Below are 16363 nucleotides of genomic sequence, written 5' to 3'. Positions count from 1 at the left end.
GATATCTTTAGAACGGTGAACAATTCGTGAACACTTGTTGAACAAAATATGTTTATATATGCAAGATCTTTTATTTGATATAAAGTTACTCATGTTTAATTTTTTTTGTTTAAGTTACTCTTGTTATTGGTTTAAGAACTTTGCTTCTTAGAGGAACCTCTAGCTTTACTTTATTAACGGATGACCCAGTCTTTGCTTTGCAACGAGCTTTGCTCTAGTTATTATTGTTATTTTTCACTCACTGGCAGCATATTTCATCGGAAGTAACGCTTTATTCATATTTTAATTGAAACAAATTGACATTTGTTTTATATCTTTTGTCGAATAAGAAACATAAAGCAAAACTCTGAACACTAAAAACGTGTAACTTATAAGTCTTTGATAGATGGATCTCAAATGAAAATGCATAGTTTGTTCAAACAATCGCTCTATGTCTTCTAAACGAAACATTGATTGAAACATGCCACATTTTGATGAAATGCCGAAAAAAAAATACTGGGAAAAAGTTTCCTTTATGATGTCATATTTCTAATTTGTTGGCTTTTCAATCAAAATGAAATTTATGAAAGAAACTTTACTTCCATATCTAAACAACGAAATCAAAAAAATAAAGTACAATTATGGAATTGATGAAAATGTTCAATGTTGATGTTAATTTTAATAGGTTCTCTGGTCGATACAACGACCTTGTCAGCAAATGCAATCTTCCACTGTGTTGAATGCTGACTGACTTTATTCATACTAATTGTTAAACCATAATTATTCACCCAATTGTCTACGGACCTTTCCGTTTTTCCCGATTACGACAAAGAGCACACGGCGGGTGTGACCGGTTAGCAGAGGATACTCACTCCTCCTCGACACCTGATCATACTTATATCTATTTGGAGGTCCGTGTTGCTCCGCTTTGAATTAGTATTTCGTTTTATGAATTTTTGAGATCGTTGACGGTTTGTTATTGTCATTTTGTCATGGTTGCCAGAATTGAATCCTCGTTATGACACGTCATGTGACATTTATTATCTAACACCTGTTTGAATCTCTTAATCTAGTACGATTTTCGGTTGGATATAGTGACACACGTATTTACCGATATGGAGAAAAGGTATGATAGTTTAATAATATGTTTTACGGTGCTACCGTTCTGGCGAGCGCAGCAAGAATTACACATACCTTGCATCATTGTGAACCTAGTGTATTTAGGTATCAACGAACATCAACGAATTTTTGGGAGAGTATTGCTCTACAATAAGTATGCCAAATGTACTAATTCTAATGGTTATGATACATACAGCGCAACCTCCTATCCCGAGAGAGTGAGAGAGAGAGCGTCCGGTCCCTGTTTGTAGATGTGTAATTTCCCACTTCAAAATTTAATAGTTTGACTATATGCAATATCTACATAATTTGTTTACCTGTTCATTTTTTCATTTTATTCTTTTTTATTTAGTTCAAAATGTCCTATTGTTTATTTTCTCCCTACTCATATAAATATACTCACCTGCCTATTGTACATGCGTGCACAATTAGCTTAAAAATGGATCAATATGACATGCAGTAAAGTATGGCTCTTGCTAGTATATATTTAAATAATCTCTATATAAAAAAAAATAAAAACAAATCATATGTCAATGAGGCAGGTATCGCAGTCTATACTGAAATAGCTAGTACACTCATTACAGATGTTTGATCCACCTCTTAATTTATCGCAAGAAATATAGCGCGAGAGCACTGTGACGTCATTCATTGCTTTGTTCGTCTTTGTTTACGTATCTCGACTCAATACGAGGCTATGGAAGCATGTAACAAATCTTTCGAGTCTCGCCAAAGCATATGCACTACTCAAAACATGTCTTCATACCTTAAGACACCGTAAATTACGAGTTAAAAGTCGGCCATTTTTGGCATAGCACCACGGGTGAAAACATTAGAGAGCATTATGGGACGTAGACAAAAAATTTTGTTTGATGAACTGTAGGTTTAGCTCGTTCTTTTTCCCGCGCACACTGGTTCTTAGAGCTCGCTTCGCTTGCCGGCGCTGTCCGCCGGCGAGCTGCGCTCGCTATAAATAAAAAGTTAATCAGAATAGTATCGTTTTATAGAAAGTTTGAAATTGTAGAAATTGTCACTGATAACGTTTTAAATGCCAATACATACGATAAACATACGATACACATCCATACATATTTATGGAATGTGGCGACTTGAATACCAGTATTTGTTATAAAGAACATCCTGGCAAAACAATGTCGCAAAATGCAATGATATCTGCGTCAGTTTTAAATCTCTGAATTGTTCATGGAAAATGCAGAAATATTTGGATGTATTTTTTAAAACTGATTTTGAAGTATTTGAATTTTTTTCTATATAAATTTATATATACTTTTTAAAGTCACCTCCATTTAGAAGAGAAAGAAGGAATAAAGCAAAAATTAATTTCCATTTACCGAGATTTGCAGAAGTTTTTACAAAGCGAAGTGTACACGAAAGAACTTCAAAATGAACTTCAACAATCAAATCCAGACTATCTAAAAGTTCTAGAGAAGAGAATTCGAGACATGGAAAAATCAGACCACGGAATCGTGATCGCAGGTAAAGTTGCCAAAAAAACCTTAAATATATAAAACCCACAAGGTAGATGATACACATATGTGACTTGTACGCAATGTGTTATTAACTCTAGGTGCATTACAGATGAATTTAAACGTTTTCCATTAAAATGTTACATATACAAAAACAACGAAGATGAAACGCTGTGGTAATTTCTAATGGTACAGTATCCACTAATAACAAAAAAGTTTTAGAAATCAGGATCCTGAACATTAATATTGTGTATTTTTTGTACTTAGTCAATTATTGATACAATATCAAATTGCTATCATTAATGGTCGAAATTCACATCCACTCAATATATAAAAAAGCAATGCAAGATGAGTAAATCATTGACTTTAATAATGTAGTTTTATTACATTAGTGGGTGAACATTAATAGTGCAATTATCGTAAAAAACGAATATTTCATCCCTTTTTATTCACACTCGTATCACTAATAAAATGTTATAACATTAGTGAATACCGTATCATTAGATACGCCAAAAATGCCAAGAGATATTTGCCTTTATATTACGTATTTGTGATTTTTAAGGTGAATAAAAAACAAACATTTTCTATAGAAATAATTGACAAAAGCTAATTTCTCTAAATTTGAAGATGAACAATATTTTGAATATAAAGAAAAATAGTTAAGTTCTTTTTTCACACACTGCGGTCATGTTTCGTGTTGCCTTTTTATCTATCTATCGATTTAAGATTGAGGTGCACACACAATACTAGTACACTTAACAAACTCTATCTCAAAAGGGTTCATTATAACCGACGGTGGCCTGAATAAAAACAATAATTTACACATAATTAGGTATTGGTATTACTGGGTTTTTTAAAAATTAATCTGGCTATTAAAACGATCTCATTATAAAAAATGTTGTTCCCTTTGGGTTTTGATTACATTGAGCGAGATCACTCACCCGAGATGACAAAGGTAAAGAATATGTTGATTTGTTGAAAGGGATATAGTTTAATTATAAATGTTGGTAATATTGCAGAATCATTAAAACAAAAATTATTTTCAAATTTGTTTTCAATATGATAGTCAGTGTGTCGGGTGGAACTTTGTCTAAAAAAGGAAAATCGTCCATAAAGTCATTACTGTGGTTTTATTTATATTCTGTGTATATTGAGTGTATCAATTTTCGTGATTAAAGTGAAAATCACAATTTTAAGGATTCGTCAATTCGTAGCCAATCAATACATTTATATATAGTAAAAATTGCACTTCATTGAACATTTAATTTCATGGATAAACTGAACAACAAAATCCACGAAAATTAGTATTGAACGAATATTGATGAAACCACAGTATCAAAGTGTCCTGAAAACTACAGTATTGATTTATTTATAAAATAACATAGTCTGCAAATTCTTTTAGGCGAAACAAGTGCTGGGAAATCGACATTGATTAACAAGATACTGGAAAAGAGGATTTTTAAAGGCAGAATTCTTGAATCTTCATCAACAATATGCAAAATACGTAATTCAGAGAGAATAAAAATAGTCACTGAATGCGATACAGGAGAAATTGAAGAGACAGATTTAACAAATAAATGTGAATTGGGTTCAGAAAAAGGGGTGAAAGTATTAAGAGATTCATTAAAGAAAGTCACAGATATGACGTTATCGATGAAAAGCATACACCATCGAAGTGTGGACATTGGATTTCCGATCCCGTTTCTTATGGTAAGAATAGGACGGTGTCAGATGTTAAGACAGGAAAATAAAATATTTAGAAGTTTATTACAATGTTCAAGGTTCTATGTTTGAGGTCAATCAAGGAAAAACTATAAACATTTGGCTTTTTTATTACATCAAAAGCGTAAAATTTTTGCAGTAAAAACATGTAAGTGCACTGATTGAGGTAGGAATTTTTAAATAGGGATACTGTATCTGAGTCTTAGCTAATTGTCAAATAGAGACTATACATATGGTCATTCTAATTCATCCAAATGTTGTTTTTTTTTACTTCAAATAATCTATGACTTATTAATTGATTTGTATAATATCCCTCGTTAGTGTTAAAATAGTGACATTATGCCAACTACTCAATATTAAAAATCAATAATATTTTTTAAAAATATTAGTGTATGTCGAAAAAATTATCATTTACCTTCATTTCATAGTCAGCAGTCAGATTCAGTATAAGCGTACCAGGAAACAATTTTATTTATAAAAGATGATTTCACTGTTCATATTCAACTTTGTTATACTTTGAACATAATTTGACCTTAGATTTTACTCAGCGAAGATTTGGATAAAATAACAATGTTAATGGCGAACGCAAAAGTATATCTAGTTATCTACTCAGCATCTTTAGGTTATATCCGAAACACTTTTTGTTAAGTTAAACAGCTTTTGTTGAGTAGTTTTGCTCGTGACGCATTGAATTTTTTTTTAGTTTTAAGTCATTTCAATGATCAGTTTATATTACAACAGGGCAACGTGATTCTTGTGGATACCCCAGGGATTGGAGGATCAGGGAAAGTTACTCAGAAACTAATGGAATATCTACCCAATGCATTGTCTTTTATCTTTGTGATAAATGTGGCGAGTGCTGGTGGAATGCAAAGCGATAGGGTAATTTATTGTTTTTATGTGTCTATCGTAACGACACTATTCTTTGTGTTGAACAATTAATGTAAGCATTGTGCTAAGGTTCCTTAATTTTTATCCATATTCTTTATTCATACGCTAATCTGGTTATTAAATTTACGTGATATAATTATGTATATAGTCGATTTAGCAAGGGGTAGCTAGTACAGATATATTAAGGACATTTTCGTAACAATATAAAATATTACAATTTGCAAACATACTTTCTTATACGAACCCATGGAATGGCGTCGACGTTCAATTCTGTGTGATGATTACCATGCGCTTATCGTTTGACTGTTGCAATATTGTAAACGTAAAAAATGTTATATTAATGATTCTAAATGATTTGCGAATCACAAACGTACAAGGGTTGTTCGGATAGATTGAGACATTTCCTCTTATTCTTTAAGGAAAAAAGATAAACCCCTTGAAATTTCCCAAAACGTAAATAAGGGTAAAGTTTATAAATGTGAAAAGTTTTTTTGTCTATGGCATGGCTAGCTCATTCCTGGTAAGCGGATCAACGTATCTTCGTTCAGTGATCCGGTGCAATCGCAAACTTTTCGCAACGCTTTTTTAAAGCTTCTCATTGCTCCTGTGCTTTGAACACCTCACTAACGAACGGAAATAATGATTATTCTTATTTCTAATTTTTTGTTTTCATGTTGTAATTATTTAAATTTTTCCTCATTCTTGATTTTTTATGGAAAAATATTTCGAGTTAGATTTACTTGAAAGTCAAAGTACTGTGAAAGTCTCCTGCAGTCATGTTGTACATATTTCAGAATGTTGACAGTTTGTGTGTAAAAAGTACTTGATATTTACTCCTTTTGCCTTAATTCTTGTTAAACAGTCTGTGAAAAAATATGTTGGACTGAAGCTCCTTATACATTGTCATCGTTATTTTTTAAATTTCCACCAATTTGATGTATATTCGCTGCGCCGCCTTGACGTTAAAATTCAATGTAAATTCATCGTAAAGTCGTTGTCCGATTTCTATCGCCTAGTAAAAATATTTGTACAATATCCGTATTCCATCGCGAAAAATAGCAAAGTGAACATATTTAATTTGATTTCTTTTATCATTAACTGTAAGTGTACGGACTTTAAGAAAGTAGATATTTTAGTTTTACCAATCTTTGATTTCATGCTGTGCCGGATTTCATTGACTTTAAAATCTACTGTTGTAAACAAAATATTACATATTCTTTTAATATTTTTTTGTTTTATTACTCGGTTGGATTTTTCAATGTTTATGCCGATTTCCACCAAAATTCGTCACAACGAAAAGGAAATAATTATTGACAAGTTGTCTTAATAATTTCCAAATAACCCTCGTAAATATAAGAAATTAACAGGAACTACAATACGTTCACAGTGATATAAACTTGGTTGGTAGGTGATCAATTTTTTGAGAAACCCTCAGGCTTCACACAATAAGATCACATTAGTTGCTTTTCATTTTTAGTGAAATGATGCAATCAAATTATAAACCTATTACGATTCATATGATAATAGTATTTGGCTGGGATTATTGTATTTTGTCTTCAGCCCGTATTTGATCTTTGCACGTTAGCAGGTGATACAGGTCTTAAAAGAATAATTTTTTTGACGAACTAACATATAAACTTTGTGCATTTGTTTTTCGGATTTTGTCTACATACATGTAGTTAACATTCTGAAGAGTGAAATGATTGAAATCAAGCAAAACATTTTTCTTTTGAAGCCATATGTTACTTCAAATCATGCTAAACTAAGTTTCATTTATATGATTTTTACTTACTGGTTTCGAAAATCTGCAAATGTCTTGGTATTGTTTACTTTAAACACCGGCACTGTGGAATCATTAGACTTCCTGGTAACTCAATTTTCATAGATATTGTGGGTACCTCTCATCTACGACTCAACACTTTCCACAAATTATTGAATATGGGTTTTAAAGTCATTTTTCCCTTTGTAGGTATAAGAAAATACAGGAAATTACGTCTCCACTAACCTGTAAAACTTGAGCATTCCACGAAAACTGACCCCCACGTAAATAATAATTCCACAGTACGTCTTGCTCGTGCCATGTTTTTTTATTTTCTTTCCAATTTGATATACAGCTTCCAGAGATACTTAGGTCAATATTGCTCCTGCAAATGGACAATGAGATGCCATGTTTTAATCCGGAGAACGTCATATTTATAACAAATAAGTGGGATTCACTAAATACCAATAATACTGACGAAGACAGCAGCGATGATGATGAAGAAACTAAAGTTTGGGAAAACATAAAATCAAACGTCAAACAGAGGTGGCCGTCTGTGAGAGAGGAAAACATATTCAAAATGAACCTGAAAGATGTAATTTTTGATATTTTATACTACAAAAGTTATAATATCCTGAAACTGTCTATTTTTAATGAAAGTATGGTTGCGTGTCTGTTAGATAAAATGCTAGGGATTTCTGAACTTATTTTTTCTGTCAACAAAATTGTGTTATTACTTTACTTCAAATCAGCTATTTCTTTATGTATTCCGGAATGTTGTTTATGGATATTACAGATGGTATCAGATTAATTTTGAGCTCAGTAAATAATCTTTTAACGGTCCTAATTATATCCTTACCTGAAAATTTTGCAAAATATTTTTTATACGAAATTAATAGTTAATGTAATTTAATTTGGAGGGTTTATTAGTTTGAGTATTTTGACTTACTGCTGATATTTAACAATAAAACTTTAGAGAAGTCAAATTCATATAATCGTTCCCAATGTCTAAGAACATCATATGCTTTTTGTTTTTTCAACACATTTTTTCTTTTCTGAAGGTTTCTCCTCAAAATGATAATTCGTCAACAAAACAATTCAAAAAATTCCGAACACTTTTAGAGTCAAGTGTCAAAAAGGCCGAAAACATCCGAGTTGATCAACATATAAGGTAATATTTGTTTTCGAAATAGTTCTTTAATTTACGATTTTATGATACTAAATTAAGAATAGTGTTTCACAGGGCTGTTAAAAACATGTGAAATCTAAGTAACGTGGTAATCCGCGAAAAAAAAAATATATATATATATATACTAATATTCAACGTACAATCGTATAGATCTTTTTACTGTAAAAGGAGCCAAATGAATTCGAATGTGTGTCACCGTATCTTTTTTATACGAGTAAAGAGCTTGAATGAGTTACACGTAACGTTTTATAAAACATTTTGAACAGCACTAGGACACAAGGCACATCCACATTAAAAGCTAAAAAAATGTTGACGACTTTTGAGCAATTTCCCTCTTTGGTAATTTATGATGGCGAGTACAAATCAAGCAAATTAATGACTTTGTCAATAGGAAATTGAAAAACAAAATTACCCCCGGAGCACCTAGATGCTCTTTTTATTTCTAAACTTTTATACAGTCATTGCTTTAGCCGATGAGCAAAGCCAGCTGAACGAACCAATGTACGAGAACATACTTTTTCTCAGTAAAACTTTTGCTTTTTCATGCCTCCATTTCTTCTGATTCTGTTGAATTACCTAATCAAAGCAGAGAAAGTTTACCTGTGACGTCACACTGAACTAGCGCTAGATTTTCTTCAATAAATGTTGAAGCGGATTATGCATCTGTATTGTGTATTATGTGTAATAAGTAATTACTTTTCAGGGTAAATTGCGGTCCCTTAGCTGATTAGGTTTTTTTAATTGTTTATAGTAATGACATACACGCTTGTTCCATACTTTACAGTTATATTGATTAAAAAGCTAATGATTAAACTAATGTTTTTAATACATATTTTATAGGTAGAATTTCAGCCACATCACTTGAAAAGTAATGCAAGGAACAAATAAACAGTTAAAAAGTATACCCAAAGGTTTGCATATGGTCAAACCTTTATGGAGAATGGGCACATGTAATTGCACGCCTAAAAAAAGGGGGGGGGGGGGGGGGACATACGCCTAAAACGTATTCCATATTTTAGCGTACAAAGGTCAACAAAATTTAAAAAATATATATATTTCTGAAAAAAGAAAAAATAACGCTTTGTATTATAATGATACTTATTATTGTTTACATATTTTCGTGATTAAATTACTTTTTCTAAGAATAATGAGCGATTTCTGGGTTTGAAAAGTATATGGGTATGTGCCTGTTCTGCTATGTAGTGCAAGTAGTGGCTGACCTTGCTATAATTTAACATGCTTTAATACGCTTTTCAACATTATCTAATATCCACAAACTTTAGGTGTTGTGAGTTTTTTTTATTCACTCGTGTATTTATAACTATCTACATAGATTAGTTAACAGTTAGCCAACTGGTGTACCTAAACTTTTTCTTCGAGTGTGCGATGTGCATTTCATTAGGAATTGAAATAAAATAAAGAACGACACAGTCCACATGCAAATGAAAAAAAAACCCTGCGTAAATGTATTTAATAAATAATGTAAACCAACCTATTAGTATTAAGGTAAACGGAATCAAGAACATTACAAAAGTAAAATATAAAGTCAAACTTTGGTGTAACAGTAAGTCACATTACATCCGACCGCCCTAAAGTTTTTATTTGGTATGTTATGGTAGTTCTAAATGTTAAAAAGAAGGATAATTTTATTTACAAAAATATTTTAAGGAGTTATAAAGTATTAATCTAATGTATGCTTTTATACAGTAAATGTTTCTATCAAAGATTGTTATATTGATTTTTTAATAAGGTTTCTGCAGGAAATACTGATGAACGTATCCAAGGGAATTAATGCAAGACTTGAATTGGGGAAAAAATCCGAAAAAGAGCAAATGGAGTTGACAAAAGAGCATATAAAGAAAATTAATTTCTTGACCGACGAATGCAGAAAAGTATCTACAAAAATATTTCAATTTTAAAATGGTTCTTTATTCCTCTCTGATGGTTTATTCAACACATTAGTATATAATTTTATTTTAAATTTCTTTTTGTAACATTTAGTGAAGGGATACAAATGTATATTGTGATGTGTACCATTTAATAAATCATCAATACGCAAATAAAGTTAATTCAATGAGCGGCTATATCAAAGCGATTTAATTCTAAAGTTTTAATTGTTTTAATCAGGTCAGAGACACTTTACAAAAAAGAATAAAAAAGGATATAGAAGGTATCGCACAAGGAGTATATGATTACATGTCAACAGATCTAGGTAAAGACAGGATCTTAAATCCACCAGGCAAACCTCCGATAATGGAAGTAGAGTGGCACCCACAATTATTTGTCATGGATATAAACGAAAGGATTAATCTGCATGTTGTAAATGTTTTGAAATCTAGTGACATTGCGCAGATGTTCGAAACAGTAAAAAAAGAACTTGCTTCGTTCTACGAAAAAGTTTCAGCTGCTCTTTCTGATATGGAAAATGATTGGATAGAAGTTGGAATAGACGACACTGAATTATCAGCAGATACTGAAGTTGGTGGTACAAACAATTCAAAAGCATCCGTCGTTGGAGTTGTCCTTGCAACTTCTCCTCTTTGGTTACCATTATTGGCAGCCGGTATCGGTATAGTTGTCGCATTTGTAGGGCTTTCCATTGCTTTAAGTCCAGTGGCTATCCCACTTATGAAGTTCCTTGGAAGAGATGCTAGAAAAAGAAAAATAATAGATGAAGAATTTAACAACCGTCGTAATTCCGTGAGAAGCCTTATCTGCAATGAGCTTGAGGTAAACTGTGCTGGCGTCATGAATAAGTTGATAGATAAAGTTACGAAAGACCTGCTGCCTAAGCGGATACAAGCCTTACAGAAGTTGATACAACAGCTCTCAGAGTCTCGAGCAGAAATTCTGGAAAATCAGGAATTGCTTGAATATCTTTCAAAGAAACAAAAAGATATAGAGGAGTCTTTAACGGAATTGAAAATATGTTTGACTATGCAAAAAGGAATATCATAAATATTGCAAACTTTATTTTTAATCTGTATGCTGCACTTTCTTTTCTTTTAAAAACGGTATATATGGATACGTATGTATGTCTTTTTATCAAATCTTTATCATAATTGTTGTTCGTTAACTCTTAAACTTTTGACAATGATCAAATTTTACTGGAAATCTAGTTTGTCACACAAAAACATTGTTTCTAGATATCTAAAAAATTAAATTAGTTATTCTACATAAAAAAACTTAACGTCAATAACAACTTCTTATATACTTAGTTGCAAAAATAGGGGATTGCTTCAGAGAAGTTATCTAAATACCTAAAAAAAAAATTAAAAAATTAAAGTTAGTTAAAAACTTGCCAAAAATATTTATAATTTGAAAACTCCAGACTGTGAGGTTCACGTGTCTAAAAAATGAGTCATGCAACCACAACACAAAAAATATTTAGCTACAATTTCAATTAAACGTAACCATTTGCCTATCAATAATACAAATCAAGTGTCTATAGTATCATATTGTAATTATCTTGTATCTTGTCCTGTCCTGCACAAAAAATAAATAAATCAATAAAAATTAAAAGTATAAACACATTAAACTAAATAAAACAGAAAAATAATCCGCATTCCACATGTTGACAACAATATGTGGTTTAGTGTCGATGTAGAATATAAATTTAAGGCGCTAAGGGCTATGTTGAAACAGTTTCTCTAAGTACATGTATACAGAAAATGATGTCAAATAGCTGATTAATACAAATAAGATGGTTGCCGATGATTATGCTATAATTAATAACTTCCTATAGTTTTACAAACAATGTCCATAACTTTAAAAGCAATGTTTATCAATGCTTTAATGCAGGCAAAGATTATAGCTAAAATAAAATAGCTGCTTATTGTACCGAAAAGTTTTTTACAACATATTTGGTCAAGGAAAAACATTAAATGTAAGAAAATTGGATTAAAAGTAGAATTTAACATGTAAAGTATATCTTTCAAGATAGTTAAACTTTTAAAAAGTGTCTGATATATTCATTTCATTGAATTTGTTTGAAATAACTAACTGGCTTTGTGAATATTAAATAATTAAACAAATGTATTCCAATTTTTGAACTCAAATATGATTTCTTAACCCCACCCCCCCCCCCCCTTTAAAAAAATATATATAAAAAAAAACATATACAAATTCCAACACTTCTCATCAACACAACATCAATACGTTTTATTAAAGATTGATAAAACGTAAATTCCAAACACAATACACACAATTTAAATTAGAAAAAGGATTTAAGTTTGGAAGCAAACACTTATAAAAATCAATATACATACATGTCATTAAAAATATAAAAGACAAAAGTTAAACAGTTAATTACAAACTACTGAACAATTACCATAAAACTATTGAAATAACATGTAATCGTGTAAGTTAATTAGCTCAAAAGATGATCATAGTTAAAAGAAGCGAAAATAGTTAAAAGAAGCGAAGTTAATGCATACGGTTCAATTTATTTATTTTTCAGCTATGTTGAGGGCTTCCATATAAAATAGCGGTATTTATCACATAAAATGTAATCCTTTGAATAATCTTGATATTTAGCTCCAAAAACATTGTTACACAAAGTGATATTTTATTGATATACAAATTAGATAATTCGTCATCACATGGGCAACTTTTGAGTCTCTTGGGAATACCCTGTCACGTGATACTGCTAAAATAGATCGATCAGTAATAATACGAAAAAATACTATGTGGAAAGGCTTAACATGAACACATAAAAAATTTTCAGTTTCTAACTTGTAAAATAAACACAAATGATCAAAAGTTTCGAAAAGTGCTGGGAACTTGATTTGATTTGAACATATTGGGGGGGGGGATGGTTAAGTGGTTATAATTTAGAGTTTTACTGAGTTTATAATTTACACATTTATGTTTCATAATTGTTTATATTTTGCAGGTAGATGAATAAGAAATACTTTTAATATATGATTATATGATCAGGTTTACTTGTAATTATAATTTATATTTTGATAGTTAATAAAGAAAGCAAGAACAATCAATATTTATATCAATAATTTGTTATAATTATCAACTTAACAGACATTGAAGAGATTGCTTTTCTGTGACAAACTGTTGAACGAGACTAGTGTTTTCTGATTTTCAGTATTATTCAGTCATGATGTGGAATTTATGGAAATTGACAATTCTTCTTGCACAGTACATGTTTTTTTTCTTCTGTCTTTTTTATATCAGGAGGCAGTGCAGTTGATAAGAAAACCAATGCCTGAAATGATGAATATTTCAAATTTATTTTCAATAGATATCTATGAAAAATATTTTGATAGGTTACATGATTCAATAATATGATTTTAAAAAACAACCAAATATACATGAAGTTAGTGAGTAAAAGAAATACATAGGGTACACACTTTTTATCAACATCCCCAAAAAGTGTTTCCAGTTGACTATTTACTGCTTATATTACCCTGAAAATGAATGATGTCATAATTATCAAACTATTGTGCTAAACATAACATGAAAATGGGAAATTAGTCATTGACAATTATTGTGCATACTAATAGCAGTTTTATGTTAATTAATATCACAACAAGCAAAATCAAATGTTTATTATTTAGGATGTGTGGACATTTTGTTTGAACAACACTTAAATATTGTCTATTCATACATGTATTTATGAATTAAATAAGGCTAAATGAAAAAGAAAATCGATTTACATGAACAACAATACAGTCTTCTCTATATTTAATCCAGATCCTCACAGTTTTCTTCGTAGTGTAAGTATGGTAGAGTCAGGTGTATGGCATTCCTACTAGCTCTGGCTAGTGGATTAATCCTTTAGCTCTATCGGTAGAGTGCTTGACTGGCGTGCCAGAGGACCCGGGTTTAAATTCCAGCAGAGGCAATAAGTGTCTCTGTTACATTTGGCGCCCAACGTGGGGCCTGGGTAATATCTGGCTGGTGAAACAGATTGTTTCCAAAAATTTGCCCCACAGGCATTGGCACTCCAGGAGAGTTCGGACGCCTCATTTCGTGGAGGGGGACAAGGTGGTAGAGTTAGGTATATGGCATTCCTACTAGCTTTGGATTCCCAAGACATAAATTTAAAACATCGATATTGATTTTAACAAAAAAAAGTGCAACATTAATTAAAATCAAGGAATAAATATTTGCACACCAATTTTTTCTTTAAAATATGTTTTGGTATGTACAGTGGGGGGGGGGGGGGGGGGGGGGGGGTGGGGGTGGGGGGGGGGGGGTTGCTGTAGTCAAGCCACATCATTCCTGGATTGTCTTTTGTTAATCTAACAATAAATTGTTATATACTCATAAATGCATTCATGTACAAGTCATTTATAGTTATACAATTTCTGACATTTTGCTTCAGGAATTTAGGTTCAGTTCTCTTAAATCTATCACAATTTGTTTATTGGCGCCATTAACAACGTTTACCATTAATCACAAAAAAAATTATCACAACTCTGATCATAAAAATAAAGTCTTCAGCAAAAAGGAAAAAAAACCCAACTAAACCAAAAACATTTTAGAGATAAAAAAACATGGAAAAAATATGAAGGCGAGATGTTGAAAAATGTCGGGTTTTTGCCAAGCTAGCTAAACCTCTTACTAATCGTGTTCACTATGTCAATGTTCAGGTTTAGTGAGCAAGTGATAATTTTTGCTATAAAACTTTTTTTTCCATTAAAAAGGGGAGTTTTTATGAAATTTTGATTTTACGGTTTTTTTGCATGTTTACGGTAATTGGAATAGCAAACTGGCCACAGAATTCTATTCGCTATTCGAATAGTGAATATTAAAAAGCAAACAGAACTCCAATTTCTAAATGCCTGAATATTTTTCTTGCATATTTTTAAGCTAAATTGCATTGGCGCCATTAACAACGTTTACCATTAATCACAAAAAAAAATATCACAACTCTGATCATAAAAATAAAGTCTTCAGCAAAAAGGAAAAAAACCCCAACTAAACCAAAAACATTTTAGAGATAAAAAACAACAAATACTTCTTGCTCCAAGAGACTCGTCATCTGTACCATTTTACCACTTTACAACTAGATACGATTTTCTTACGAGCAACGAGTAGGTCTTTCGTTCAATTTTTGGAAACGACACAATCTGATATCGATAAAATTTAACATACCCCCCCCCCATTCAAAAAAAATATAGGAATGCCAAAGTCTGTAACGATACTTAACAACGTTGTTTTTTAAAAACATCATTAAAGATAAAAGATCAAAACTTTTGGGCCCCCGAAAATCCCTTTATATGTCATAAATCCTGGGGCAGTGATAATTTTTAAACGGATATTGTTACGATCAACAACTTTGCTTCTATAATGCATTACAAAATATATACCGATTTTATTTTGTAAAACATTTTAGGAGTGTCTTGGCCCTTAATAGAGGAACCAGCCCCGTTTATTTTGTTTCGTTGGAGAGAACTTTTAATGCTCTACGACTTTTGTATGATATTTTGAAATAAAATATCATCTGATGAAAAGATACCAATCAAAACATATGAAAATTTTGATTTAAAATTCGTACGGAGTATTTTTTGCCCAGACGAGCTCAAAGAAATGGCATCACTCGCGAAAAAAATACATACTGCTCAAGGCAATCTATATATATTTTTTTTCATTATTTATATGCTTCTACATACATCACAAATTTTCAAGGACACACAGTATGTTTAACAAAGCAACGAAACAATTACATCAATATTGCATATATAATGAACGTTTACTAAGAGAAAAAAAACCAAAATACATATTAAGCACATTTTCTATTGAGAGAAAGAGAGAGAGAGAGAGAGAGAGAGCACTCTAGAGTGAGTTAATCACAGGGGTCCAAATTTCCCCAAATCTATATAGTTAACCTATCCTGAAAATGTCATATCTCTGATAGTTTCTAGGATCAGCTCTGCACAAAGTAGGTCGTAAGAATTTATAAAAACATAAATCGGGACTGGAAGTGACGACAGAAAAAAAATATAAAATGTATCGCTTTAACATCGAGTCGATTTTCTTGTAAAAATTGTTCGAAATCGGTCAATTCACAATCAAGAAATGAATTATATTGTTAAAACGAAATAAACACAGCATACTGTCTGGCCGATCTACATTTTGTTAAAAGATATACACATACTGAATAATGTATTCCATCTCATTTTGTTAAGTAAATAAAAAATACAAATTTTTACGGATTTGTAAATGAAAATATTAAATAAAGTCGATCTATAAGAAAAA

The 16363-nt window shown here is 31.3% G+C and overlaps 1 protein-coding gene across 1 annotated transcript; it reads left to right on the top strand.

Moving 5' to 3' along the window:
* Positions 1-826: 826 nt before the first annotated feature.
* Positions 827-12253, top strand: LOC128172979 (uncharacterized). Its single transcript, XM_052838723.1, has 8 exons — positions 827-1105; positions 2393-2592; positions 3985-4292; positions 5046-5186; positions 7310-7549; positions 8016-8125; positions 9894-10035; positions 10271-12253. The coding sequence occupies exons 1-8, from the start codon at positions 1095-1097 to the stop codon at positions 11099-11101; spliced, it is 1983 nt and encodes a 660-aa protein (XP_052694683.1). The 5' UTR covers positions 827-1094; the 3' UTR covers positions 11102-12253.
* Positions 12254-16363: the final 4110 nt, after the last annotated feature.

This window comes from Crassostrea angulata, chromosome 2, assembly GCF_025612915.1.
Source record: "Crassostrea angulata isolate pt1a10 chromosome 2, ASM2561291v2, whole genome shotgun sequence".
NCBI lineage: Eukaryota > Metazoa > Mollusca > Bivalvia > Ostreida > Ostreidae > Magallana > Magallana angulata.
The sequence above is the reverse complement of the archived record's forward strand: the minus strand, read 5'-3'. Positions and strand labels throughout refer to the sequence as shown.

Coding starts and splice junctions, on each gene's coding strand:
- LOC128172979 (XM_052838723.1), top strand. Junction 4,293..5,045: donor TTCCGATCCCGTTTCTTATG/GTAAGAATAGGA, acceptor ATATTACAACAG/GGCAACGTGATTCTTGTGGA. Junction 10,036..10,270: donor TGACCGACGAATGCAGAAAA/GTATCTACAAAA, acceptor TGTTTTAATCAG/GTCAGAGACACTTTACAAAA.